This window comes from Oryza glaberrima, chromosome 3 (genome assembly GCF_000147395.1).
Source record: "Oryza glaberrima chromosome 3, OglaRS2, whole genome shotgun sequence".
In the NCBI taxonomy this organism is placed as follows: Eukaryota; Viridiplantae; Streptophyta; class Magnoliopsida; order Poales; family Poaceae; genus Oryza; species Oryza glaberrima.
The window spans coordinates 234,882-258,922 of record NC_068328.1 but is presented as its reverse complement, the minus strand read 5'-3'; the positions used below and the strand labels follow the sequence as shown (position 1 = coordinate 258,922).

Below are 24,041 nucleotides of genomic sequence, written 5' to 3'. Positions count from 1 at the left end.
GCACCTCTTCGTCATAAAATCGGAAGGGGAAAATACGGCGGAACTCAAGTAACCAGCCCTAACCGATATAGCGGCCGCGTCCGTGGCGATTAACACCAGCATGGCGGTGGCGGCGGCGGCGGCGGAGGAGGAGGAGACTCATCCCCTCCTTGGAGCTGAACCGGCGATCGGGTCCTGTAAGACTCGAGATGTGACCGCAGAGGAGGGGAAGGCTATCGCGAGGATGGTGAGGTGCGCGGCGGCGATGGAGACGGCCTCGCGCCGCCGTGCTCGCGGGTGTTTCCCGTTTCCCTTCGGCAAAAAGCTTGTCTCCAGCACCATCCCGGTAGATCAGCCGCTGGACGCCCAGCAACTCCAGATGCATCGCGAGGAGAGGGATAGACGCCATAGGTACATCCTGATCTCCTCATGTTCGTCTCGTACATCTGCAACCTCACCTGTCCAGTCCAGTCCAATCGCAATTTCGCATCACCAATCCGTCTCTTCTCTGTATTCACCACGTTTGTTTTGATGTTCTTTGTATGTGCTGTATGTATGTTAGATCGATGCTGCCAGGGCGCTGTGAACGCCTTGCTAAGGAGCGCAAGTTTGTTTTGGAATGCCTGAGACACTACAACTCTATGCATCCGGTAACATATCATCATCATATCCTTTCCTTTGTTTGTTTACGTTATTGTTTGGTTACTATAAAAACTCACTCATCAACAACTTACTTTGGAGGGTAGTGCGCCTTCCTATCAACAAGATGATAGGCAATTCATTGCAACAACACTTTTTGATTATTGCACAATTGGTTGTTTGATCACGGATTATCGCATATTGTCTAGACAACCTGCTCCGGATTATATTCATCATCATCTTCGTCTGTCATTGCTTGTAACTGGAGTTGCCAAAATAAGCCATTAAATTAAATTAGTGAAATACACAAATTTATATGCAATGTACAGTTGACTCAATTGATTCATTAACTCAATATGGTACTGATCATGGGCTCATGGCTGTTTCTGTTTTCTTGCCTTGCCTCTCTTGATTTATTCTTTTCCTTGGTTGATTGGTTAGGATGATGAGTACGAACCTGCTCCTGGCAAGTTGACCCAATATCACAAGAGAGACAACCATGTTGTCTGGACTCATGGCAACTTTGTGGCTCGTAGGAAGCGCTCTGGCTGCTTCTCAATCCTGCCTGCTCCACGGACCATCTTCTTTTTTGAGCTCATCGCCAGTGAAGGTTTTGAGGGAATTGTCACATGCACTCCCTTAGGTATGCTTCAGTTTCTAGTTAGCTTAATAAGTACATTTTTCTGGCTTCAGTCCCAACATGCATGATGCCTCTATGTTCGTGCTGGAAGACCATGGAATTCCATTACAAGGAATATAGTATAATTAATCAATAAGTGCCTTTGATTCTCACTTGCACAGAAAAAAAATTAACTTGGATTTTGACTATATTAATACGAAGGTCATCAACCAGAAATAGGAACACTCCATGATTTTACCAACAGACTGCAGTTTTTTTTTCAAATATATGTAGCACTTAGCTTGTTTACCTTTGGTATACATCTATTACTGTTGTGTGGCAATTAGTGCGCCTTCTCTACACATAGTCCATGCTTGAAATGTTTTACTTTGTATCCATTTATTTATGCATTATTAATTAATATTCATATGGAAAAGTGCTGACTTCATATCAGAGTAACAGTTTTCATCTTGTTAAAAAGATTTGTCCAGTATATGCATGGTCATTTCTTCTTCGAGTACAATAAGTATGTTGTCAACGTTTTGAATCAAAGATGACTGTTACAATAGTAAATGAGTTTCTATTTGAGAGCTCATCTGATTTATATGGTTAAGCTATTTATATCTCTTATTATAAATGAAAAGGAAGAGGAACGGCTGTAAGTCCATGGTTGCCTCACTTGGTGTTGACAACGGAACAGGAAAGCTATTGCAGGCTTATTTGATAACTTGAGCTATTTGGCCTATATTCCACATAAGTTAATTATAGATTGTTCTGTAGCATGAGTTGTTTGGTTCTTTTGAGTTGTGATTATTTATATTTGTGATATATTGCCGCCTTTTCTATTTCGAAAACAGATTGATAAGCCTGATGAATGCTGCTGTTATGTGGGGCAGGTTTTCAGCCTGACCTGATTTACTGTTTATGTTTTCAGATGAACCAGTGACTGAAGCCTACAGCATCATGGGTTTTCCTCTTTGGTGGAGCACCCGTCGTAGTGGCAGATGTATGTACACAAATCCCACCCTGTCGTTTTCTGTCCATGAAATGATCTCTTTAAATTACTGTCTGCTTTCTATGGATATAATACATGTGCGTCTGCTGACTATGGATAATACATGTTATGTTTTCAGTTGATTGCCAGTGCAAGACATGCTACCGCCACTTCGATCTGCCGCATCCGTTCATAAGGAAAACATTTGCGTGTGGGCATGACAAGGTGGAGAGAGTCTGTGAGATGTGCTATTTCAGGTCCCACGTACTGCATCCATTCCCTGGAGAATTCACTTATGGCTATCGTGAATACAAGTATCGCCATCGTTGTTACTGATCAACTGATGTGGAATACTGGATGGATCATAGAGATTGATGACGTAACTATCTGTTTCATTTGCTATATACGATGATGATGATGATGATTCAGATTGTCCCATCCGTTTGGGAAATATAAGATAGGTCTAAATCGTTGAACATGTATATAGTCGTTAAGTCGTGTGCTTTTGGATTTTCTCTAGTACTAGAGCCTATGCTATTCATATGCATTTGTGATGGCTATTTTCAGCCTCTCTGTTTTTTTATGTTGAAACCTTTTATATGAAACAAACTCGTGCAAAAAATCATATAGTTATCAATGGAAGGAGTACTTTTGTGGTATTGGGATATTTGTAATGTTATCTTCTCTGGCACGTCAAAAAATCCTTGACTTGCTTTTTCTGTTCATGTATCCAATTTATTTTTAAAGATAGAAAATATGATTTGTGATCCTTTTTTCTTTAGGAAAGGTATGGCTAAGGAATATCGAAATCGGGTACCGTCGGATTTTTTTTGTGGATACATGTCAATACATTGTACAGTGTCAATTTCTTCAAAGAAATTACAACTATTTTTTTTTATTGAATTTGGGAGCAAAAGAGTACATGAGGGGATATCTCCTGACGGATTAGAATCCGTTCCCGAATTTTCTTGATTATTACTATTGTAAAAAAGGGCAAAACTAGACAAAATGAAATGATTGTGTTTTCCTTTTTAAACTTGTACACCATCTGAAATTCTGAAGCATGGGCTTAATATTTGTATTTGGGTTGATGGTTCAGTCCTTCAACTTTTGCTCAGGGTCGAATTAGTACTTTGATGTGTTACAATGTCCAAACAAGTTCCTAAATATCATTATGCGGCTTATTATAGTTTTTGGACCCACTTAAAACGCCACGTAGACATACCAAGTCATTCATGCATGTAATGTTAACATTTAAATGCCCATTTTAACCTTACATTTTCTATAAAAAAAAACAAACGAAAAACAAAGGGAAAAACAAGAAGAAGACAATTATAAAACAAAGGAAAATGCCACATTTTTTAAGCTACCAATGCTACATCTTTTTGCCAATGGCGAAATACTTTTATTTCTCAATAGCTTTTCTTTATTTCATATGAGAACGTAAGGGTGGAATAGACATTCAAATATTGAATTTGCATGAATGTATAGATGATTTGGCATGTACACAGTATTTTTAATGAGTCGAAGGACTATATTTAAATCACACAATAAATTTTAGAAACTTATTTGGATAATTCGTTTCTTATTTGGATAATTCGAAACGACGGTCACTAAACTGATCCTTAAGCAAAAGTTTTATGGATTGTGTTGGTTATTCACCCTATTTGTTTTGTAAAAAAAAAAAAAGAAAAACAGTCGCTTGTATATGTGCCGTTGGAAAGTGAGGCTCCACGTGTCATCCAGATGGCTCCGGTCCAAAAAGGAAAAAAAAGCAGAGGGGAAATGGAAGCGAATTGGGCAAAGCCCCATCCGTTCCTCCGCCACAAACGGAACGAAATGGCTTGACCAACCACCGCGCCGCCGACGCCGACGCCGAAGAGGCCATGGCGGCGCCGCCCAGGCCCATACCTTCCATCCACCGGCAACCAGCCAAGCCAAGCAACCACGTCGCTCGCTGCTTCCCCGACCCGCCCAAAGGCCCCTCGGCGCCGGGCCCGGCGTCGAGCACCTCCACCACCAACACCAACACCAACCCGCTCCTCTCCCTCCTCTCCGCCGTGCCCGACTGGGCCGACGCCGTCTCCGAGCGCCGCATCCGCGACCGCCGCCCGCTCTACACCCACGCCGACTGGCGGGAGCACCGCAGCTCTCGCCGCCACCTGCGCCACCTCCTCTCCTCCCTCACCTCCCGCGTCATCCTCTCCCTCGCGCCCCCCGTCTCCGCCTTCACCGCCTTCGCCGCCGCCATTGCCACCTACAACACCCTCCTCCCCGCCTACGCCCTCACCGCCTCCTCCCTCCCCTACCAGCTCACCGCCCCCGCCCTCGCCCTCCTCCTCGTCTTCCGCACCGAGGCCTCCTACGCCCGCTTCGACGAGGGACGCAAGGCGTGGATGCGCGTCATCGCCGCCGCCGCCGACCTCGCCGGGATGGCCATGCGCCACCACAACCCCCCCGCCACGCGTGCCCTCCTCAACTACATCCTCGCCTTCCCGCTTGCGCTCAAGGTTTCTTCATTTCCTTCTGCTTTCATACCATACATGAGCTGTGCACTAATGGTGTCATCCCTCTCGGAGAAGACAACGCCACTATGGAATGCTTGGTCCTTGTTTTCTCTTGCATATGTCTTTTTTTAAATTTAATTCTGTATTTATTTATTTATTTTTCTAGTGTATACTACCAGTGATTCAATTTGGTAACTTAAATTATATCTCATGCAGTTAGCTTTCACTAGTCTCTGAAAACATAGACCAGTGTTTTCATGAAATTATGCCTGATGTAGGTTAGTTTCCACTCACTAGCGCCGCAACTGATGATATCATTCATATTCTTGCCTCAGTGTCATATAATCTGCCATTCGGACATAAAAAGGGACCTTCAGGGTTTGCTCTCAGAAGATGACTTGAATGTTGTTCTCAGATCAAAACATCGTCCTCGCTGTATTATTGAGTTCATTTCACAGAGCCTCTACATGTTGGATTTCGATGAAAATAAGCGGAATATCATGGTAACTCTTCTATCTCCACCTGCAGATTTCTTCTCTTGCCAATTACCTGTAACATAACTCAACATCATTTTTTGTCTTGGTACCATCCATTGTGCATCGATCCAATGCTCAATATTACTTTAGGTGTATTTACTGATTGTTATCTTCATTGTCTTGTGAGAGTTACCACCCTTTATCTGCAAACACTAGACTTACTTCAAGTCTAGTAATCCATAACGGTACAACCTAATGCTGTTTACTTTTCTTGATTGTAGGAATCTAAACTATCTTGTTTTCTTGAAGGAATTAGTGTTTGTGAGCAGCTCATTGGGATTCCTATTCCTCTCTCATACACTAGACTTACTTCAAGATTTCTTGTTCTGTGGCATCTCACACTTCCAGTGATACTCTGGGATGAATGCAAATGGATAGTCGTTCCAGCTACTTTTATCAGTGCTGCCTCTCTATTCTGCATTGAGGAAGTAAGTCTCAACTTATTTTGCAACCCCAAGTTGTGCTTCCATTTAAAACTGTTCAAAATCGTGCCTTGGTAGCTACCAGCTGCAGGCAGCAATTGGCCATGGTTTTGAAGGCATTGGTGCATTTCAAAACAGTGACGGCTTCCCCTTCTAGAACCTGGTTACAGGATTAGTTTTAGTGTGGTTTTAGGATGCATTTATCAATATAGTCTTGCCTGGTTTTGTTTATGCTCGTCTTTTTATCAGTCTAAAATTAGTCATAACTACACATATGTGGTTTGTCTTTGGAGTAACATGGAAAGGCAGCTGCAGGTGGTTGAGAATCGGGCTGTCCTAATTTTGGGAAACTCAGTGTATATTGCTCAGCAATTAGCCAACCTCTGCTTGTCTTCAACCACACGAGATCTTAGTGAATATGTTTCTTACTACTTTATTGTGTCAAAATGTTTAGGGTACTTGTTTAGCTCTGATGCTTGAGAGGAGAGGATACTTAAAGAATGTAGTCTGTTTTTCTTCATTGTGTTTCAAACTTCAAGTTTGTTCACCTAAAACTTGATAATCTTGCTTCAGCAGCTGTTTCCATTTCCCCATTGCCGACCTGTATTGTACTACCACTAACCCAGTAGCACCTACTCATATTTCAGGTTGGTGTTCTTATTGAGGAGCCATTCCCCATGCTAGCTCTAGACGAGCTGTGCAAGCAGCTCCATGACAGCACGCAGGATGTGATGTCGGTGCAAAATTTGGTTCACAATCGACTAGCCGCCAAGACAAAGGACCAAGACAGTGGCAGCATGCGATGTTCAGACAACGGGTGGCCTAGCTCCAAAAGCGAACAAGCAAAAATTGATTGAGCAAAGGTGCGGAATTATGAAGGCTATACTAGTACATGTCATTGCAAAGCAATAAAGGCCTTGTTGGTTCAATATCAAGCAAGGTATAAATCGATGGTGTGCATATGTACCCTGGCTGCATATTTGCCATCCCATTCGCAGGTCCATTTTGGTACATGGATGTACTCCAGTACGAGAGCTAGGATTTCATCATCCAATGTAAAATTGATTAAGCGATCAGATGCGGTGACCTTACGTAACCTAGTTTGCTGGAGGAAGCATGCGTGTTACGGATGTAGAGAGATATGGTGAATAGTTCCTAGATGTGTGTATATATGTAGAAAAGATTTTGACGAGCCGTATCAGCCCGTATGTAAAGATTTGACATTACGTACTGTTATGTTGTTATTGCCAAACAGAATACAGTAGCTGGTGGAAGGGCTTTGACATGAAGAGAGTTGTCGTTTAGTCCTTCCTCTTTCGTGGTCCTAAAATATACTCCCTCCAATTTAGGTTATAAGACATTTTGATTTTGGTTAAAGTCAAAGTTTGACTAAGATTATAGGAAAATATAGTAATATTTATAATACTAAATTAGTGCCATCAATTCAATAATTAATATATTTTCATAATAAATTTGTCTTGGGTTGATAATGTTACTACTTTTTTCTATAAACTTGATCAAAGTTAAAGCAGTTTGACTTTGATCAAAGTCAAAACATCTTATAACCTGAAACGGAGGGATTAGCTATCTCATACATGATGAGATATTATTTATTAGGTACTCCCTCCATTTTATATTATAAGATATTCATTTCATATTATAAGATGTTTCGGTCTTTTCACCCCTTGTCTGATTCAGTACCGTACTACCGTATATATAAATATGAACACACATATATAAACCATATATATGCATCAATCTATTTAAAATCCAAAACATCTATAAGAGGTAGTTATATTTTGAACATGGTTGTACAAATTGACGGAGATAGTGTAAGGATGTTCACAGTGCGCGGAGGTGGCATTCAGCCTTGACCATCAATGTCGTAGATTTGTCGCCACGCACACGTCTGCTGTTTTCCAACTAAAGACCACAGAACCAAACTAAGCTAAGCGTTCTTTGTCAGAATTTGGCAAGTATGGGGTAAGGCGCGGTGTGAGCGGCGCGTTGGGAGAGGGTATGGCCCTGTGCGATACCCCCACACCCCATGCAAGGCGTGGTGGTTGTCAATGAAGCTACCACCCTAAGCATCTTTGTTGCCCCCAAAGCGATGTCGCTTGCCAGATCCGACAAACCCGAGGCCAGATCTAGCGAGCTCGATGAGGAAGCGGTGGTGGCATAGGGCGCAATAGATCTGGCAACTAACCTTGTTTTCATCGTTGTTCCATTCCACCTCAGACCATAGCAGTGGCAGCTTGATGGAGAGGGCCACACCACCAAATCCGCCCCTCCGAGCTCCCGCCGCCCCCCGTTCGCATGTCGCCGAGCTCCTATTTGTGCTATGCCCTGCTCCCACTAGCCACCGAACCTGCCAAGGGATGAAGGCCGCCGGTTGGAGGAGGAGAGGTGGAGCCCTTCCCGACGCTGGCACCATCGCCGCTCCGCTCGGGCTCACCGAACGAGTTGTCTCGCTTCCTCTATGAGGGAAAACATATAGATGAGAGAGTGGAGGAGAGAGATTGGTAGGATCTCCAATGGAGCATGTATCTAACACCCTTTTTTTTATCTAGGTGGTATATGAGGTTTGGCAAAATTTGGTACTAGCGTACTGCTACTGCCCTAAGCTCTCGATGCTTATAGCACTGCAGCTTTTTCATGAAAGAGAGCAGGTTGCCAACGCTAAACAACGACAACAACATGACAGATCTTCTGATAATAATACTATAATCACTGATGGACAAGATGGTTTTCATTACTTACTCCTAGTAACAAGAAGATTAGGCGGGCAGGCAGGCAGGCAGACCTAATAATTAGAGATGTGTGGTGATGCAGGGGAAAAGGGGAGAGAAATGATTGGCAACCCGACGTGGTGTAGTGACCAAAATTTAGGTAACGAAACGTAAGCAGTGGCGCCCTGAATGTGAATCGATCATCGCTGTCGGGGTGGTCACGGCGTTCCTTTGTTTGTTTGATGCAGCTACTACTCCAGTAGTGAAAAGATTGGACTCGTAGTAGGAGTACATCAGCAAGAGACAGATGAGCAGAAGAAAGTATAGAAGCCAGCAGGAGTATTAGAAGAATAGGACACCTGCCATGCCATTACCCTTACCCTGTTCAGTTTAATTAAGTACTAGTACTTGTAGTACTATGCTGGTGCTGATGTTGTGTTGGCAAACAGAGTCTGACAGACAGAACCTTGCTGGTGAGCTTAGTTAGGCCCAGTATTATTATTGACAAAAGAGATGGAGATTTCCTCATTTCCATCTGAACTGTAGTAGTAGTAGTAGTACTTATAACTAACCTTAGTTAGGCCCAGCATTATTATTATTGTTGGTGATGGGTACGTGAGCCATCAAGTTTGAAGTTGCAACCAACAGGACTACACAAAGCATGCATGTCAATATGTCATATGGCAACCCCATTCATTTCGACCCGGGGCCCGGCACCGCACTGTAGCGACCAACAAGGAGAAGATGAAGGAAGGGAAGGCTACTGAGGGTGTGTTCGGTACCAAGGGTTTCCAACCCTTCTCCGTCGTATTCCGCGCGCATGTTTTTCAAACTGCTAAACGGTGCGTTTTTGTAAAAAGTTACTATATGAAAGTTGCTTAAAAAATCATATTGAACCATTTTTGAAAAAAAAAAATAGCTAATACTTAATTAATCACGCGCTAATGGACTACTCCTTTTTCCGTGCTTGGGTGATAGGTTCCCATCCATTAGCAGCGAACACACCCTCAGTAGCCTTCCCTTCCTTCATCTTCTCCCTCGTTGTCGCTTCGGCAACCCATTACTCCAACAGGGCATGCGGGGTAAAAGGTACTCCCTCCGTCTTAGAATATAAGAAGTTTTACAGTTGGACACGGTTATTAAGATAGTAGGTAGAAGTAAGTGGTGGAGGGTTGTGATTGGATGAATAGTGGAGGTAGATGGAAAAAGTAAATGGTGGAGGGTTGTGATTGGTTGGGAAGCGAATGTTGGTGGAGAAGTTGTTATATTTTGGAACAAATCCTAAGGGCTACAAGTTGTTATATTTGAGGACGGAGGCAGTAAATGATTCAGATTGCTTCGAATGACCATTCAAACACTACTCCCTCCGTCGCTTCATTCTAACGGAGCCATCGCTTCCCTTATTTGCAAAATGACATATTTACAAACGAAAAATAATTTATAAAAAGAACTTTTATATACATGTTCTTATTGATTTAAAAACAAATATTGAAAAATAAATTTCGATGAAAAACCTCAGAATCAGCTCCAAATTTAATGTTGAAAAATTATATTTTGGCTGATAAGTATAAGCGAAAAGATGAGCCCCTAAGAGCAAGTTTAATAGTATAGCCAACTACTAGCTCTAATTCATCTATAGCCAATCTAATAGCTTATCTATACAATAGTTATATACTACACTATTAATATCTGGTCCCGCCAGTCATACACATACCGCGCCTTGAAGTCCGTGCTACAGCTGGCTACAAATCTATAGCTCGCTGCTCTTCTCTCTCCTTATTTATCTTCTTAAAATATGTTTGCAGCTGGCTTATAACCTGCTATTGTATCTAATCTAAAATATAATAAATTTTAGCCTTCGACATATGTGATTATGAATAGAGATATAAAAAAATTGGTAAGAATTAGTACTGTATATTCAAAATCTAAAAGTTTTTGTATCTTGTAACGGAGAATTACATGGTAAATTACCCCAATTACCTTACTCTCATCCTCACAATCACTCAAAAAAAACAGGGTAAATACGTGCTGCGAGTGGCAAGGCCAAGAACAGAGAACACATTTGATTAATGATGATTAGTACTAATAGATTAGCAGCGGGAGGTAGAGATCCCTCGAGACAGTAGGGGATTAGGATCTAATTAACCCCTACCGCCACCTACGACTACTTTTTTACTGTTTATTATTATTTACTACTATTGTTATTATAATTTACTCCTACTAGTACTAGTCTTTTCCTCTTTAGTTGCCTGTCCCTTCTCCAGTTCTCCCTCATTTCGCTTTGGCTTCCTCCTCGACCAAAAGCGCACACAACACAAGCAAGAAAGAGTGAGAGACAAGCATGCATACATTAGATTAGTGATGATACAAGTAGCCGCCAAGAGCATTTTAGTGGAGGAGTATTGAGTGTGAGGGAACCTCCTGCTCCCCCAATTCAATGTCCTCCTCCTCCTCCTCTTGCTCCCCTTCCACTTCCTGGGAAAAAGCCTCTTGATCTCCCACTCTCTCTCACCCTCTCCGCTTCCAGCCGACTTCCGCCCTGCAGGTAAAGGTAAGTTCATCTTCTTGATCCTACCTTTGGATTCACCTTGGGTTGGCGGCTGATGCGGTAATGCTACTGTTTCGGTATCTTAAGATGCGATTTTTTCGGGCTGAATGAATGTGGCTAGTTCGTCTACGGCGAAGAATCTTCGCTTGTTGCAGAAACAAAAGATTCTTCATTTCCGGCTGAATAATTTCTCCAGTTTGCCTCAACAACCAAAACCCCTTGCTTTTAGGTGTCTTGTTCAATTTTCACCATTTTAGGTTGCCAACTATTTCTCTTGTTTGTTTCTTGAGATCTGTTATCCATTTGCCTCGTTTGTTATTCTGAACGGAGATATAAAAATTTCCTATCTGGAGCATATAGAATGGAAGCATCTAGAGTTGGTAGGGGCTCATCATCTTCTTAGTTCGCTTTTCCTTTCCCTTTGTTGGTATGGTATTCTCTTTTGCCTCCCACGAGAACAAAGCGATGTGACATGTGCTTCTCATCTATTTTTTTCCCCAATTCAGATCGCCTTTTCTTTTTCTTTTTCCCATTCTCCTCTTCTTTTTGACTTAAGATGCACATACCTGACTTATGTTTCTTCTTGTGAGGTCAGGATTTTAGAGGATTTAACACCATTTGCGTCCTTTTGTTCATCTAGTTGCAGTGCATTTCGTTCCATTTATTCTGTTCGACTAGTACAAATTGTGGAGCTTAATCTTTCACCTTGTGTCCACATGTTAGGTTTCAGCAATGAGGCAAGATGTTGCCTCCAAATGCGACAGCCGTTCTCGGTCAGGAGCAGCTCCTGAAATCATGCGATCCCCTCGCCGCACCATCGGAGAAAATGGCTACCGGGACACAAGACACCACCAGTTGAAATGCTCAGATGGCAACCTGGGAGAGCTACGCGTAGAGAGCATCCCAAATTTCCACTGCAAGAGCTTGCCCACAAGAAGCCGCAAGACCAATGCGGAGGATAGTATTGTGGGAAAGCGTGGTTCTATGTACCAGAGCTCTAGTGAAATTAGCATGATAAGAAAACTCCACGAAGGCAGGAGGAAGAAAATAGATTCTGCACTTGACGGGGATGCATTTCTGTCGTTTGAGATTGTTGATTCATCCTCCCAGCCTAGCACAAGTGGAGCTTACCTTTTCTCGCATCAGAATCGCCGCTCAGAAGCTAAGTCTTCTGTGGAATCTCGTAGAATTCATCGAGCATCGAGGGACTTCCTGGATCTTTCATTCCGTGAGCTTCCTGATGAGAATTGTAGGCTGGACCGGCCACGCATGGATTGCACCCTGTTGAAAAATGATGCAGGCGATGGTTTCTTGGAGATCTCACTTGAGGAAGAGATGACCAAAGGTCCCTGCAGAAATGCAGCTCCTCAGTTGATAGGTGGAGAGTCAAGTAAAGGTACAGAAGCAAACTGCCTGCAAAACAAGATCAGTGTATGTCCCAGTGAGAATAATTGTAGTCAGAGAGAGAGGAATTCAACAAACAGTTTGCCTGAGTCCATGTCGGCCAAGGTGAGCATCTCTGATGGCACCCGTCCATCAGAAAGTGTTCGTCATGGCATAGAGAACAGCACTAAAGTTCGATCAAGCCCCTTCAAGAAGATTCTGGACCCTATTATGAAGTCCAAATCTATTAGAAGTCCATCTCTCGTGGAAGACTCCAACCATGTTACTATGCCGGTTAACAGGAAAAATTGTGTATCCCGCAAATCATTGCTGAGTGATTTATCAAGGAGTGAACAAAGCCAATCAATTAATTGCCAGCTGAATGGAGAAAGGCAGCATACAACTAATGCTCTATCACCCGCTCATCTTCAGGCGGTTCTTAAATTGGATACCAAGAATGGTATTCCAGTTTTTGAGTTCTGTGTCGAGGGCCCTGAAGAATCCATTTCTGCTAGGAGTTGGAAAACAGGGAATGACTTGAACTGGATTTACACTCTCCACAGTGGTGGAAAACGAGCAAGTGCTACTGGAAGGGCCTCCAAAGATGGACGTTGGTGTTCACCGCCGATTGTAGGCCAGATGCAAGCTTCTTCGTACTTGTGCTCTGAAGTTGGAAAAGATGGTGTTCTGACTAACTCTGTCATCACTGAGTTTGTTTTGTATGATATCGCTCATGCAAGACGGAGCTTTTCTGCTGAGGAGAAAACTCAATGTACAGAGACTACTCAATCGACATTGTCAAGTGCCGTCGAGAAATCAGCCTCTGGTGACTGTCCCCAGAGGATTAATCTGATGGACCAGCAAAACAGTGCAAGAAATAACTCTGATGTATCAACATCTTGTCCGTGGTCTGAAGAAGATCTTTATCCTCATTTGGAGATTGCAGCAACGGTCATCCAAGTTCCATTTAATAGAAGCAAGTCCAAAGAACTTAAGAGTGGTTTGTCACCTGGTACTGTAAAAGTGATTACACCGAGTGGGCTGCATGGGTTACCAAACGATGATGAAACCAGTCCATCACCTTTGCTGGATAGATGGAGGTACGGTGGAGGCTGCGACTGCGGTGGATGGGACATGGCTTGTCCCATTGCTGTCCTTGGCAATGCATATGATAATAACTGGGCCAATTCTGTCACAAAGAAAGGCGAGAATCCTATGGAGCTCTTTGTTCTGGTACACTTCACTTCTCCTATCTTTATTTTTTGTGTGAAATCACTTTGGGCTATGCATGCTCTGGTTTCTAAGATACTTGATTGCCTTCCTGCTAACTCTCCAAAGATAACCCAAGGCTGATCGAGAACTTCTTTTAAGAAAGATTGATCAAATTTTCCAAGTGTTAGATTTGCTCCTCCTAGAGAACTGCCCTTAGACCCACTTTTTCTTTAGTGTAGCAATCTTTTGTTTTCGTTGTGAGCTATAAAATCATATATGTTAACCATATGGCTCGCTTTAGTAATGCCTATGAGTTTATAGGAAGAAAATCGATAACCTTGAGGCTTATTTTGAAGATCAAGGAAACAAGACAGACATTTGACCCTTAAAACCATTGTCAGTGACGTATCTAGGCTTATTCAGTATATCGACGATTCATCTCTGTTTTCATCCATGTATTGATCTTAGTACAAAAATGAACAAGTTGTCATATTCTTCGAACAGGGTGGCAAAGAAGAGCTCCCTGCCCTTTCCATTAAGGGCAACGAGAAAGGACAATTATTGGTGCATTTTCACGCGCGGTTATCAGCAATGCAAGCCTTCTCAACCTGCATTTCTCTGCTGCACTGTTCGGAAGCTTCGACAGCCGTAAGTATTGAGAAGGGCAAGCACAAGCTCTACTCCAGTTCACTTAAGATGCTGCTCGAGGAGGAAGTGAGCCAGCTGATCGAGGCAGTCACGGCAGAAGAGAAGAGGAAAACAAAGAAGAGAAGTGAGAAGCCACCCAGACCAGTTGTGCTCGACCCACCCTTCTCTCCCATGGGAAGAGTGTAGGTATTGTGAACAACTGTGTTCTCATGGTCATGGTGTGCAACATTATGAGTCATATTTGGGTTTCATGTCCATATTTTTTGTTGTGATAAAAGAAGCACTTTTATGCTGTTCATAAAGATGGAAGGTGCGTGTAGGGTTTTTTCTTATCTCTTTGTAGCTTTTAGCAGATCAGTAGCAAGGCAATATATCATTGTTGAATTGCCAGATAGAAGGAAGGAATTCTGTAGTTAGTAGTAGAGGGCAATGGCAGGTTCCATGAGAGAGGACATAAATAAAGGGAAACAGCTGGCCACTTGAAAATTTTAGCCTGCTTTCATCTTTGGAGTTTGTTGTGATTGTGCAGTGCAGTTTTGAATGCTATATTGTCGTTGCAGATGCCATTGCATTTTGAAGTTTTGAACTGATGAAGCGCGTTGGAACTGGCAGTTTTATGGAGTAATCTAGTGGAGTGGAGTACTCTTTAGGCATTGTGGAATGATGTGCCAGTGCCAATTATGTATAGTGCTGGTTTTGTTTGTGTACTACTAAGTAGCCAACATATTATAATTCTTGAGTTTGAGCTTGGTGCATCAATGGATACTCCGATCAAATGGTGGTGGTGGGGATGGATGGATTAGGGCATTAGGCCACACTAGCTACGAGTTAAGTCAGTGCTGAACTTTGCATTGCAGAATCCTATGGGTTGACTGCAAGTGCAAATTTTAGGCTTTTTAAGTAGAAAGACACTACTAGTCCGTACTACTAGATGTTTCTGTTTTACTCTTATCGGGCTAATAGTGCATGTTCCATTTTCTTTATATATTTTGTGATGAATAGGGGAGGCTATGCTTGTTTTTGGAAAGAGGAGGTTCTGATTGAATGGTTGGTGAGGAAGAACTGGACAGTATACCAATGGCGTATTGTAATTCTGGTTCCAAATTTAGGACGTACAGGAGAAAATGGTAGAGACTAGGAGTTGGGAGATTATGGTTTTGGGTGCTCAATGCATATGCTGCAGCATCATTCTGAGAAAGATAATGGACCTTGGGCGTCAGTGAAGTGTTTTTTCCTTTTTTTTAAAAAAAAAAAGAAATTAAAGCCTGGCCTCTACATTGCGAGGGGTTATTTCTGGTTCATCATGAATTGAATTTGGCGTTAAACCAAGCTGGCACAATCTTTAGTTGTTGAAGGAACATTCCTGTGTGTTATGCTTAGGCTCCACTCGAATCTCAACTTGTTTTGCATTTATCTACGCTTTTATCTAGTTATGCTTATGCTCCATTAACATATAGGGCTCTCTTCTATGAGCATGTTCCCCGGATTCTAAATAGTGTGTTGTTTCGAACACTTTAATTAATTAAGTACTAATAAATCGTTTTTTTGCTTCGGACTGGTCTTCACACTAGTTGCTCCTCCTCTTCATCCTCAGTGAAGTGAAGTGATGAATGCATTCTTTCTTTGTAACCAGTAATCCTCTTTCTTTTTATATTTGTCAGGTTAAAATAAAATCTTAGTACTGGTACTGCACTAAAACTAGTGATGATGCTGGTTTTGCCCAGAAGAAGCAGCAGTAGCAAAAGGTAGGTGCTGTAGCAGCAAGCAACTGGTGGTAATTAATTAATTAAAATATAATTATAATTATAGTGATCCAGTCACTAACTCAGTCCAGTACAAAATGGAGTTCCCAAACAAAATGGGAAAGGAAATGAGCGCAGCCCTTCCTTCCCATCTGCTGCCACATTTCATTTCATTTTTCACCTCACCATCGCCGCCGCCGCCGCCGCAGTGAGCTAGGGTTCCGACCGACCGGGGGGGCGAAGGGCGAAGGCAATGGACGAGTCGACCGCCTACCGCAACCTGCGGGGCCCGTCGCCCTTTGTGTTGGCCATGAAAACCCGCCTCGCCCCGCCGCCGCAGCTCTCCGATCCGCCTCCGCCTCCCCTCCCCGCCGTTCCTCCCTCGCTCCTACCGCCCCTCCTACCACCACCCGAGAAGCGACGCCGGGGTCGTCCCCGCAACTGCGACCGCCTCACTGCGCCGCCGGGCTTCTTCGCCCCGCTGCCGCCGCCACCGCCACCGCAACCTCAACCCCCCACGCTGCCTGCGCCTCACGGTGCTCAATCCCGTACTTTCCAACTCTAACTCTTCACTTGTGCATATGCTGATTTTTTTGCTTCTTGTGTGGTGTGGACAGGGCAGGGGCAATTCGGTGGCCTCCAGCCCCACCTTCTCCAAATTGATGCAGGAGAGGTATCTATTTCTCTCTCTCTGCTATATAGATTGTGATGTGCCTCTGCTACCGCTGCTGTTCATGGTTGGCCCCCTCTTTTTGCTCGCTCAACGACCCACAGCTTAGGAATTAAGGATCACCGACTAGGATTAGGATCAACGTACTACAAGTACACCCGGTGACTGCCTTCTAAATTACATTTGATTTCGTATTTAGATATGATTGATAATTTCAGTGAAAACCGGTGTTTCAAACCTTAACTGCAATTCGATAGGGATGTCACAAAAACATGGTTTCAACAGATTGGGAATAGCTCTACATATCCTGCAAAAAAGTGTGGATTTTGTCCACCACCAAATCGACCCATATCTGTAGAAAATTCACTGAAGCAGAAAATAGAAAACTTCTTTTAGTGTTTCTGCCCACCACATTCTTTGCTAAAAGATCCATATGCAAACTTTCACAACATTTTTCATGCCGCTCCAAGAAGAGATTTTTTTTTTTTTTGTTTATAGTTTTCTCAAATATGCAACTGCAGAACTGATCATAAAAAAGGCAGAGTGGTGTATGCATAATGCTTCTTTTGGTGCAGATGATGTATGGCTACTTACTATGTTTTCTCTAATCAAAATGTGGCAAGCGATTTTATTCCTCTGAAATGACCATGCAGGAAATCATACCGAAGATTACGGCACTCTCAAAGTCAAATGGGAGGGTGATCTGTGTTCTTTCAGTGCTTGGAGCTGTTCAGGAAGCAACTCTGCTCCTATCATCCGGTGTTACTTCATATCACAAGGTTCAGCTTTTATTTCCATATGGCATATGGGGAGGGAAACACTGCTCAAAGTTTAACACTCCCCCTCCCCCCATTTAGATAACATAGTATTCCAAATATATAAATGTCAAGTGTATGTTCAAGTGATTTTTAAATAATTATCGAAGCGGTGAGGGGGCATTCCAGTTCTTGGCCTGGATTAACTCAAAGGGTGGAATGTAGGAGTGCCAGTGTTTGAGATGGCGGCCTTGAATTTGATCCCATCCATGTGCAGGGGTGGAATTGCTGGCATGTGTTCCAAACTAAAATAAAAAACCGCAAATGTAGAAGGATGTTTTTCCTCAAATTGAGCTTTTTGTATTATTAAACTTACTGCCAGGTCAGTTACTTTTATAAAAGAAAACAGATAAAGTTACAGAGTTACATAAGTACAACATCAAACTTAAAATTAAATAATCTGTAACCAATCAAACGAATAACGTTGTTGCTTATTCAGCTAAGTTACTGTGACAAAGTTGATACCAAAACTCTCATTCAATTTTTGCAGGGTCCTTTGGAAATAATTCGTTTGTTCGGATCCATTTTGACACCAAATGACCAAGGATGCTTGCGTGTAACCCTTGCTTCTGGCGATAGTTCTGTGATTGGTGGTGTTATCACTGGACCTCTCAAAGCTGCAACACCTGTCCAGGTATCTTCAAATTTTTGAGACAGGGATATGCTCAATCAGTTTTTAGTACCACATATCATGGTAACAACAGGCCACAATTCACATACATTTTTATACTCTTCCAGGTAGTTGTTGCAAGCTTTTACAGCGATGTATACTGGCCAAACAGGACACCTAAGATCATTGCACCTTACCCTAATTCCCAGTCTACCATCAGGAATGGCAGCACTCTGTCTAGTGAGCATGTCAATCCAGGATATGTATCTTACACTGCAGTGGATCAACATGAATCAAGTGAGGTTGATGTTAAGCCCTCACTCGGGATGTTTAACTTAGCATCATTGGATCGACATGAATCAAGTGAGGTTGATGTCAAGCCCTCACTCGGGATGCTTAACTTAGCATCCTTGTAGGTAATTTAACTCAATGGAAGAGATGTTTGACATATTTTTAGAGAAAATGCATCAGATAGCTCAGATTTCGTGAACCATCAAGTAGTCGTGACTTTGTGGCTTAGTTGAAAAGCAGTTCTTTATAGATGGAACATTGTACTCTTGGATTTTCATTGTTGAAATTCATGTGGGCGGCGGGCATATAGCTTCAGTGCTAATGGTGCTCTGATGAACTGGTAATTTTGAGTGAAGCCAAAGGGTGTGTGCTCTTGAGCTGAATCTTGACCTTACATGATGTGGCTGGCAGGTTTGGTGGGAACTTGAAAATATCACAATAAGATTGGCAAGGTACAGCTGGTTACAGTAAACTGATCTCAGAAGGAATTTGCTCGGCTTTCTATATGTGGTTTACATTTTGCAAATGTCTCATGTGTAAATATGTATTGCTAACCTCATGATGCTATCCATGCTTCAAAAGGTGGCATCGTGCCTTTGAAGCTACATGGTGTAAGATGGGAGTTACAACTAACAAGAGATATTCGTTGTTATTTTCGAGCCTGTTCAATTTTGTACTACCAATCAGCAGGGAGAGATGCAATTTTTGTACTCCACGCAGAAATGTAATGGGTTGCAAATGCAGCCAGGTGTTTGCTCGCAAGTAGTACTTCATATGGCTGGTTTCTACCTTCTGGACACACATGCCATTGCGGCAAAGTTGATCCCTTTTTTTTTTTCAGAAAATGGGATGAACCTGGCCAATACATATCCAACGGGATGTACGCAGGCAACGGCAAAGTTGATAGGAAATAGATGGGCCGCTCCAGTGACCGGCGCTGTCGACTTTGAGCAGCCCATTGATTGAAGAATCAGGCTAGTTTGTGGGGGTAAGAGATACTAATACTATCTTGCAGTTTCAGTGAATGCCAGTGTATAGCTTGTGGCAGGCAAAACCGTCTAGAAAGCCAGATCAAAACAGTTCTCAACTCTCTATCCTGTCTTGTGAACTGAAACATGCTCGCTTGCGCCGATTGAACTGCACAGGAAGGAAAGGTGAAAAGCAGGGGAGGATTGCAAAGGTGAAGTTAAGCTACTAGTAGTACATACAAGCCGAAGCAGCAGTGTGGGATTTGGCTTGGCCTTGGCCAACTGATGGATGGATGTGGGTATCCGACTATCCGAACATGTAAATATGGTTGAATGCTGATGGTGTATCACCATAAGACAGGCAGGTTTTCAGGTGAGCAGAGTACTCTTCTTTCCTATTTATGGGACCTCTCGAACAAGAAAATTACATTGCATACGACCCAACCCAACTGTGTGACTCACGTACAACTACTCAACCTAGGGTGTGTTTAGTTCACGCCAAAATTGAAAGATTGGTTAAAATTGGAACGATGTGGCGGAAAAGTTGAAAGTTTGTGTGTGTAGGAAAGTTTTGATGTGATGGAAAAGTTAAAAGTTTAAAGAAAAATTTTAAAACTAAACTCGGCCCTAGTTGTTTCCATAAAGCAGGACTTCAAACCTGGTTATATCAGTGAGAACACATTTTCCAGAGCTCTAAATCGCGTCATATTCGGATGAATGTTTTAATAGGCGGGTGGGCAGAGAGGGAAACTAAAATGGCATTTACCAATGAAGAATCTTGATAACCTGGATGATCCTTGAAGACAGTAACCAGAGGCGCATTGGATAACCTAAGGAAAACACTAGTAAAGTATGCAACTCAAAAAAATATGCAGCATAAACTAGGACTAGGTATCACAACTACTACTGTACAAGTGATCGTGCTGAGCACATGGCTCACCGTAAAGAAGAACAAGGTAATCAAGTGTCACTTTAGAATCTCCAGATAGAATTGAGATCTAATGCAGTTGTAATAACTATTGCAACTTTAGCAGTGATAGCATATTATGACCGTTGGATCGATGCAGCCAACAGCTTGGATTTGCTCTGCCACCCTCTGCACAGTATACACTACAGTAATCGCTACAGTAGAAAATTGCTACAATGATTCGTGAACAGTATTTTCTGATGATCTGAGCCGCTGGTTTTTGATCCATCAGCTACCTTGCAACTGCTAAAGTTGCAGTGATAGGGTTTTTGATCCATCAGCTACCTTGCAACTGCTAAAGTTGCAGTGATAGTAGCAACCGCACTGGATCTCAATCCCTTGAGATAAGACCAGTCAAACAAACATATATGACAGCTTGTATTGTGCGACTCCACAAGCTGGAGCTTGATGGACGGTTTAACTGTGCAGCTGCAGGAGCAGGAGCAGGAGCAAGAATATATTGATCCACAGGCCCAAGAAATGCAAGGGCAACTTGCATATCAGCATGTTGCAAGACTGTGCTGCACATGCAGTCATATGAATATGATCCGGCAAGGCAAGCTGTGACAGTAATGCTAATGCAATGCTGGCCCTCATGCCTGCCCTTCACTTCACAAAAAGGAAAAGTAGTATAGTAGTAGTAGATCTTGAGCAAGGCATATGCATCCCAGGGTGTGCAATGCAAGCATGGCTTGTCCTCCTCTTGTGTAAACATTTTTTCATCAACTGTTTCAACTTGCAGAGGAATAGAAGATCCGATCAGACCATCCAGCCAATCCAAATTACTTTGACTAGAAGTAAACAATACTAGTGATCAAGTGGCTGTATGATCGATCAGACAGACTGGAATCATCATCTAACTTGCACACACGCAGTCTTGGACACAAGGAACAGGCGACCTCAACCTCAATGCAGCATTTGCACTTGCAACAAGTACTGTAACAAGCAGCATATACCAACAAGTTAAACAACCCTGATGCCAGTTCTCTCACCTGTACAATCCCAGTGGGCAGTGGCAGAGAAGTGTGAGTATCAAAGAAACATACAAAGCACTCTCCACTGATGAACAGCCATTCTGCAACACTGGAATGAAACAAACACAAGTTGAGTTGACACCAAGTAGAGTACTCTAAGCAGCAACTCTGCATTTTACTAGAAGATTGATAGATTAACAAAAATAGGATGATAATTCATACAGATCAGTTAGACAGTAACAGCACATACTCCTACGAGTACAAGGCAACAGGGTATTGTGCCTATCATCAATCAAAGCTGAGTAATAATAATACATCAAGTAGAGTAGAGTAGCAGCTAGGAGTAATAATTAAGAACGACAACACTTAAGAAGATAGCCTAAGCAACACAAGAAGTGAACCGAACCCCATTAGATTGGACATTGATATTGCAGTAGAGTAGTAATTAGTCCTGGAGATCAGCCTCTTCTTCCTCATCCTCGTATTCACCCTCGTCGTCGGCGGTGGCGTCCTGGTACTGCTGGTACTCGGAGACGAGGTCGTTCATGTTGCTCTCGGCCTCGGTGAACTCCATCTCGTCCATGCCCTCGCCCGTGTACCAGTGCAAGAAGGCCTTCCTGCGGAACATGGCGGTGAACTGCTCGCTGACGCGGCGGAACATCTCCTGGATGGAGGTGGAGTTGCCGATGAAGGTGGAGGCCATCTTGAGGCCGGTGGGGGGGATGTCGCAGACGGTGGACTTGACATTGTTGGGGATCCACTCGACGAAGTAGGAGGAGTTCTTGTTCTGGACGTTGAGCATCTGCTCGTCCACCTCCTTGGTGGACATCTTGCCGCGGAACATGGCGGAGGCGGTGAGGTAGCGGCCGTGGCGGGGGTCGGCGGCGCACATCATGTTCTTGGCGTCCCACATCTGCTGGGTGAGCTCCGGGACGGTGAGGGCGCGGTACTGCTGCGAGCCGCGGGAGGTGAGCGGGGCGAAGCCGACCATGAAGAAGTGGAGGCGCGGGAAGGGGATGAGGTTGACGGCGAGCTTGCGGAGGTCGGAGTTGAGCTGACCGGGGAAGCGGAGGCAGCAGGTGACGCCGCTCATGGTGGCGGAGATGAGGTGGTTGAGGTCGCCGAAGCTTGGGGTGGTGAGCTTGAGGGTGCGGAAGCAGATGTCGTAGAGGGCCTCGTTGTCGAGCACCATGCACTCGTCGGCGTTCTCGACGAGCTGGTGGACGGAGAGGGTGGCGTTGTAGGGCTCCACCACGGTGTCGGAGACCTTGGGCGAGGGGAAGACGGAGAAGGTGAGCATCATCCGGTCGGGGTACTCCTCCCGGATCTTGGAGATGAGGAGCGTGCCCATGCCGGACCCCGTGCCGCCGCCAAGCGAGTGGCAAACCTGGAACCCTGCAGCAGCAGCAGCATTTGAACTCAGATTTGATTTGAGGAGAGGCAGATCTGAGATAGTTAGGGTACTAGTTACCTTGGAGGCAGTCGCAGTTCTCGGCCTCCTTTCGTACGACGTCGAGGACGGCGTCGATGAGCTCGGCGCCCTCGGTGTAGTGTCCCTTGGCCCAGTTGTTGCCGGCGCCGGACTGGCCGAAGACGAAGTTGTCCGGGCGGAAGATGTGGCCGTAGGGGCCGGAGCGGACGGAGTCCATGGTGCCCGGCTCCAGGTCCATGAGCACGGCGCGCGGGACGAAGCGCCCGCAGGAGGCCTCATTGTAGTACACGTTGACGCGCTCCAGCTGCAGGTCGGAGTCGCCGTCGTAGCGCCCGGTGGCGTCGATCCCGTGCTCCGCGCACACCACCTCCCAGAACTTGGCGCCGATCTGGTTCCCGCATTGCCCACCCTGGATGTGGAGGATCTCCCTCATCTTCTCCTTCCTCTTCTTTCTTCTTCCTCGTAGGCGGCGGCGGCGGTGGCGAAACAAGAGGAGGAGGCGGCGGCGGCGTCGGGAGGCGTTAGTGGAGTGTTAGGGTTGGGGCAGTTGGGGTGGGACGCTTTATATAGAGGGTGGGGGCGACCGACGACCACACTGACGCCGTCTGCTTTTTTTTGGACGAGAAGAGGGAATTCGAATTTTGAAATCTCTCTCTCTCTCTCTCTCTCTCTGGCAGGGGAAACGAAACGAAACGGAACGGGACGGCCTGCCTGTTGCCAGACTGGTCCCCCTAACGGCTAGTCACTGCATTGGACGCCGCTCTCTATTTCCAATCTTTTACAACCAACGGCCCATTTAACGTTGAGATCAAAACTTTGGGCCTGTATGTTAAAACTCTAACTTCTAAATTTAGCTTCAGAAGTTGGATCTAGAATAGATTTGTGGAGATGTTTAAAGCTCCACCTCTCTAGTTCATTTTGTGAGAGAGCTCTACCTAGCTCCGTTCTCATTTTTAGTGGAGCTGAAACTGTTTGGCTAGAGCTGTGCCAAATAGACCCTTTGGTAGGAGTGGGCAGAAAAAGACCAAAACGAAAGACCGAAGCAAAAAGACCAAGACCGAGACTGAGAAATTCGGCCATCAATTCGGTCCTAGGTAGGGAAAGACCGAATTTTGTTCGGTCAATTCGGTTAGTCTCCTTAGGTATCCAAATAGACCGAAAAGACCGAATTATCAAAAAATGTCTAAATGCAACCTACAATCCACTATGTTTAATAGGATTAAACTCTGATTTTCACATCCCTACTTCTTCTAGGCATGCAACCTAATAAGAGTCTTTACTTATAAGTGCTTACGATTTTTTTTTTTGATTTTTGTGTTGAAAATTTCCATTATTTCTTTGCATATATGAAAATGT

At 44.0% G+C, this 24,041-nt stretch overlaps 5 protein-coding genes across 5 annotated transcripts; 4 read left to right on the top strand and 1 right to left on the bottom strand.

Annotated features, from left to right (window-relative positions):
• The first annotated feature begins 28 nt into the window (after positions 1 to 28).
• On the top strand, positions 29 to 2,912 carry LOC127765942 (uncharacterized). The gene is made up of 5 exons (XM_052290921.1): positions 29 to 390; positions 542 to 629; positions 1,060 to 1,261; positions 2,172 to 2,243; positions 2,371 to 2,912. The coding sequence occupies exons 1-5, from the start codon at positions 101 to 103 to the stop codon at positions 2,565 to 2,567; spliced, it is 849 nt and encodes a 282-aa protein (XP_052146881.1). The 5' UTR covers positions 29 to 100; the 3' UTR covers positions 2,568 to 2,912.
• A 1,115-nt stretch (positions 2,913 to 4,027) lies between these two features.
• Positions 4,028 to 6,932, top strand: LOC127765469 (UPF0187 protein At3g61320, chloroplastic-like). The gene is made up of 4 exons (XM_052290381.1): positions 4,028 to 4,741; positions 5,074 to 5,241; positions 5,496 to 5,702; positions 6,344 to 6,932. Exons 1-4 carry the CDS (start codon positions 4,118 to 4,120, stop codon positions 6,551 to 6,553), a joined length of 1,209 nt encoding a protein of 402 aa, XP_052146341.1. The 5' UTR covers positions 4,028 to 4,117; the 3' UTR covers positions 6,554 to 6,932.
• A 3,756-nt stretch (positions 6,933 to 10,688) lies between these two features.
• On the top strand, positions 10,689 to 14,707 carry LOC127768599 (uncharacterized). Its single transcript, XM_052294211.1, has 3 exons — positions 10,689 to 10,976; positions 11,697 to 13,589; positions 14,073 to 14,707. The coding sequence occupies exons 2-3, from the start codon at positions 11,706 to 11,708 to the stop codon at positions 14,400 to 14,402; spliced, it is 2,214 nt and encodes a 737-aa protein (XP_052150171.1). The 5' UTR covers positions 10,689 to 10,976; positions 11,697 to 11,705; the 3' UTR covers positions 14,403 to 14,707.
• Positions 14,708 to 16,102: 1,395 nt separating this feature from the next.
• Positions 16,103 to 19,696, top strand: LOC127765614 (AT-hook motif nuclear-localized protein 2-like). Its single transcript, XM_052290558.1, has 5 exons — positions 16,103 to 16,494; positions 16,576 to 16,631; positions 17,282 to 17,407; positions 17,934 to 18,077; positions 18,182 to 19,696. Exons 1-5 carry the CDS (start codon positions 16,212 to 16,214, stop codon positions 18,467 to 18,469), a joined length of 897 nt encoding a protein of 298 aa, XP_052146518.1. The 5' UTR covers positions 16,103 to 16,211; the 3' UTR covers positions 18,470 to 19,696.
• A 1,751-nt stretch (positions 19,697 to 21,447) lies between these two features.
• On the bottom strand, positions 21,448 to 23,230 carry LOC127765613 (tubulin beta-2 chain). The gene is made up of 2 exons (XM_052290557.1): positions 22,725 to 23,230; positions 21,448 to 22,648 (listed from the first exon to the last, which is right to left on the bottom strand). Exons 1-2 carry the CDS (start codon positions 23,116 to 23,118, stop codon positions 21,699 to 21,701), a joined length of 1,344 nt encoding a protein of 447 aa, XP_052146517.1. The 5' UTR covers positions 23,119 to 23,230; the 3' UTR covers positions 21,448 to 21,698.
• Between the last annotated feature and the right edge of the window lie 811 nt (positions 23,231 to 24,041).

Bases quoted from the DNA above. Each gene is read 5' to 3' on its own strand.
- LOC127768599 (XM_052294211.1), top strand. From the start codon at position 11,706: ATGAGGCAAGATGTTGCCTCCAAATGCGACAGCCGTTCTCGGTCAGGA. The intron at 13,590-14,072 runs GTACACTTCACT...TTCTTCGAACAG, and splicing joins CTATGGAGCTCTTTGTTCTG to GGTGGCAAAGAAGAGCTCCC.
- LOC127765614 (XM_052290558.1), top strand. From the start codon at position 16,212: ATGGACGAGTCGACCGCCTACCGCAACCTGCGGGGCCCGTCGCCCTTT. The intron at 17,408-17,933 runs GTTCAGCTTTTA...CAATTTTTGCAG, and splicing joins GTGTTACTTCATATCACAAG to GGTCCTTTGGAAATAATTCG. The intron at 18,078-18,181 runs GTATCTTCAAAT...ATACTCTTCCAG, and splicing joins AAGCTGCAACACCTGTCCAG to GTAGTTGTTGCAAGCTTTTA.
- LOC127765942 (XM_052290921.1), top strand. From the start codon at position 101: ATGGCGGTGGCGGCGGCGGCGGCGGAGGAGGAGGAGACTCATCCCCTC. The intron at 630-1,059 runs GTAACATATCAT...TTGATTGGTTAG, and splicing joins ACTACAACTCTATGCATCCG to GATGATGAGTACGAACCTGC. The intron at 1,262-2,171 runs GTATGCTTCAGT...TTATGTTTTCAG, and splicing joins TGTCACATGCACTCCCTTAG to ATGAACCAGTGACTGAAGCC.
- LOC127765469 (XM_052290381.1), top strand. From the start codon at position 4,118: ATGGCGGCGCCGCCCAGGCCCATACCTTCCATCCACCGGCAACCAGCC. The intron at 5,242-5,495 runs GTAACTCTTCTA...TCTTGATTGTAG, and splicing joins AAAATAAGCGGAATATCATG to GAATCTAAACTATCTTGTTT. The intron at 5,703-6,343 runs GTAAGTCTCAAC...CTCATATTTCAG, and splicing joins CTCTATTCTGCATTGAGGAA to GTTGGTGTTCTTATTGAGGA.
- LOC127765613 (XM_052290557.1), bottom strand. From the start codon at position 23,118: ATGAGGGAGATCCTCCACATCCAGGGTGGGCAATGCGGGAACCAGATC. The intron at 22,649-22,724 runs GTAACTAGTACC...CTGCTGCTGCAG, and splicing joins GAACTGCGACTGCCTCCAAG to GGTTCCAGGTTTGCCACTCG.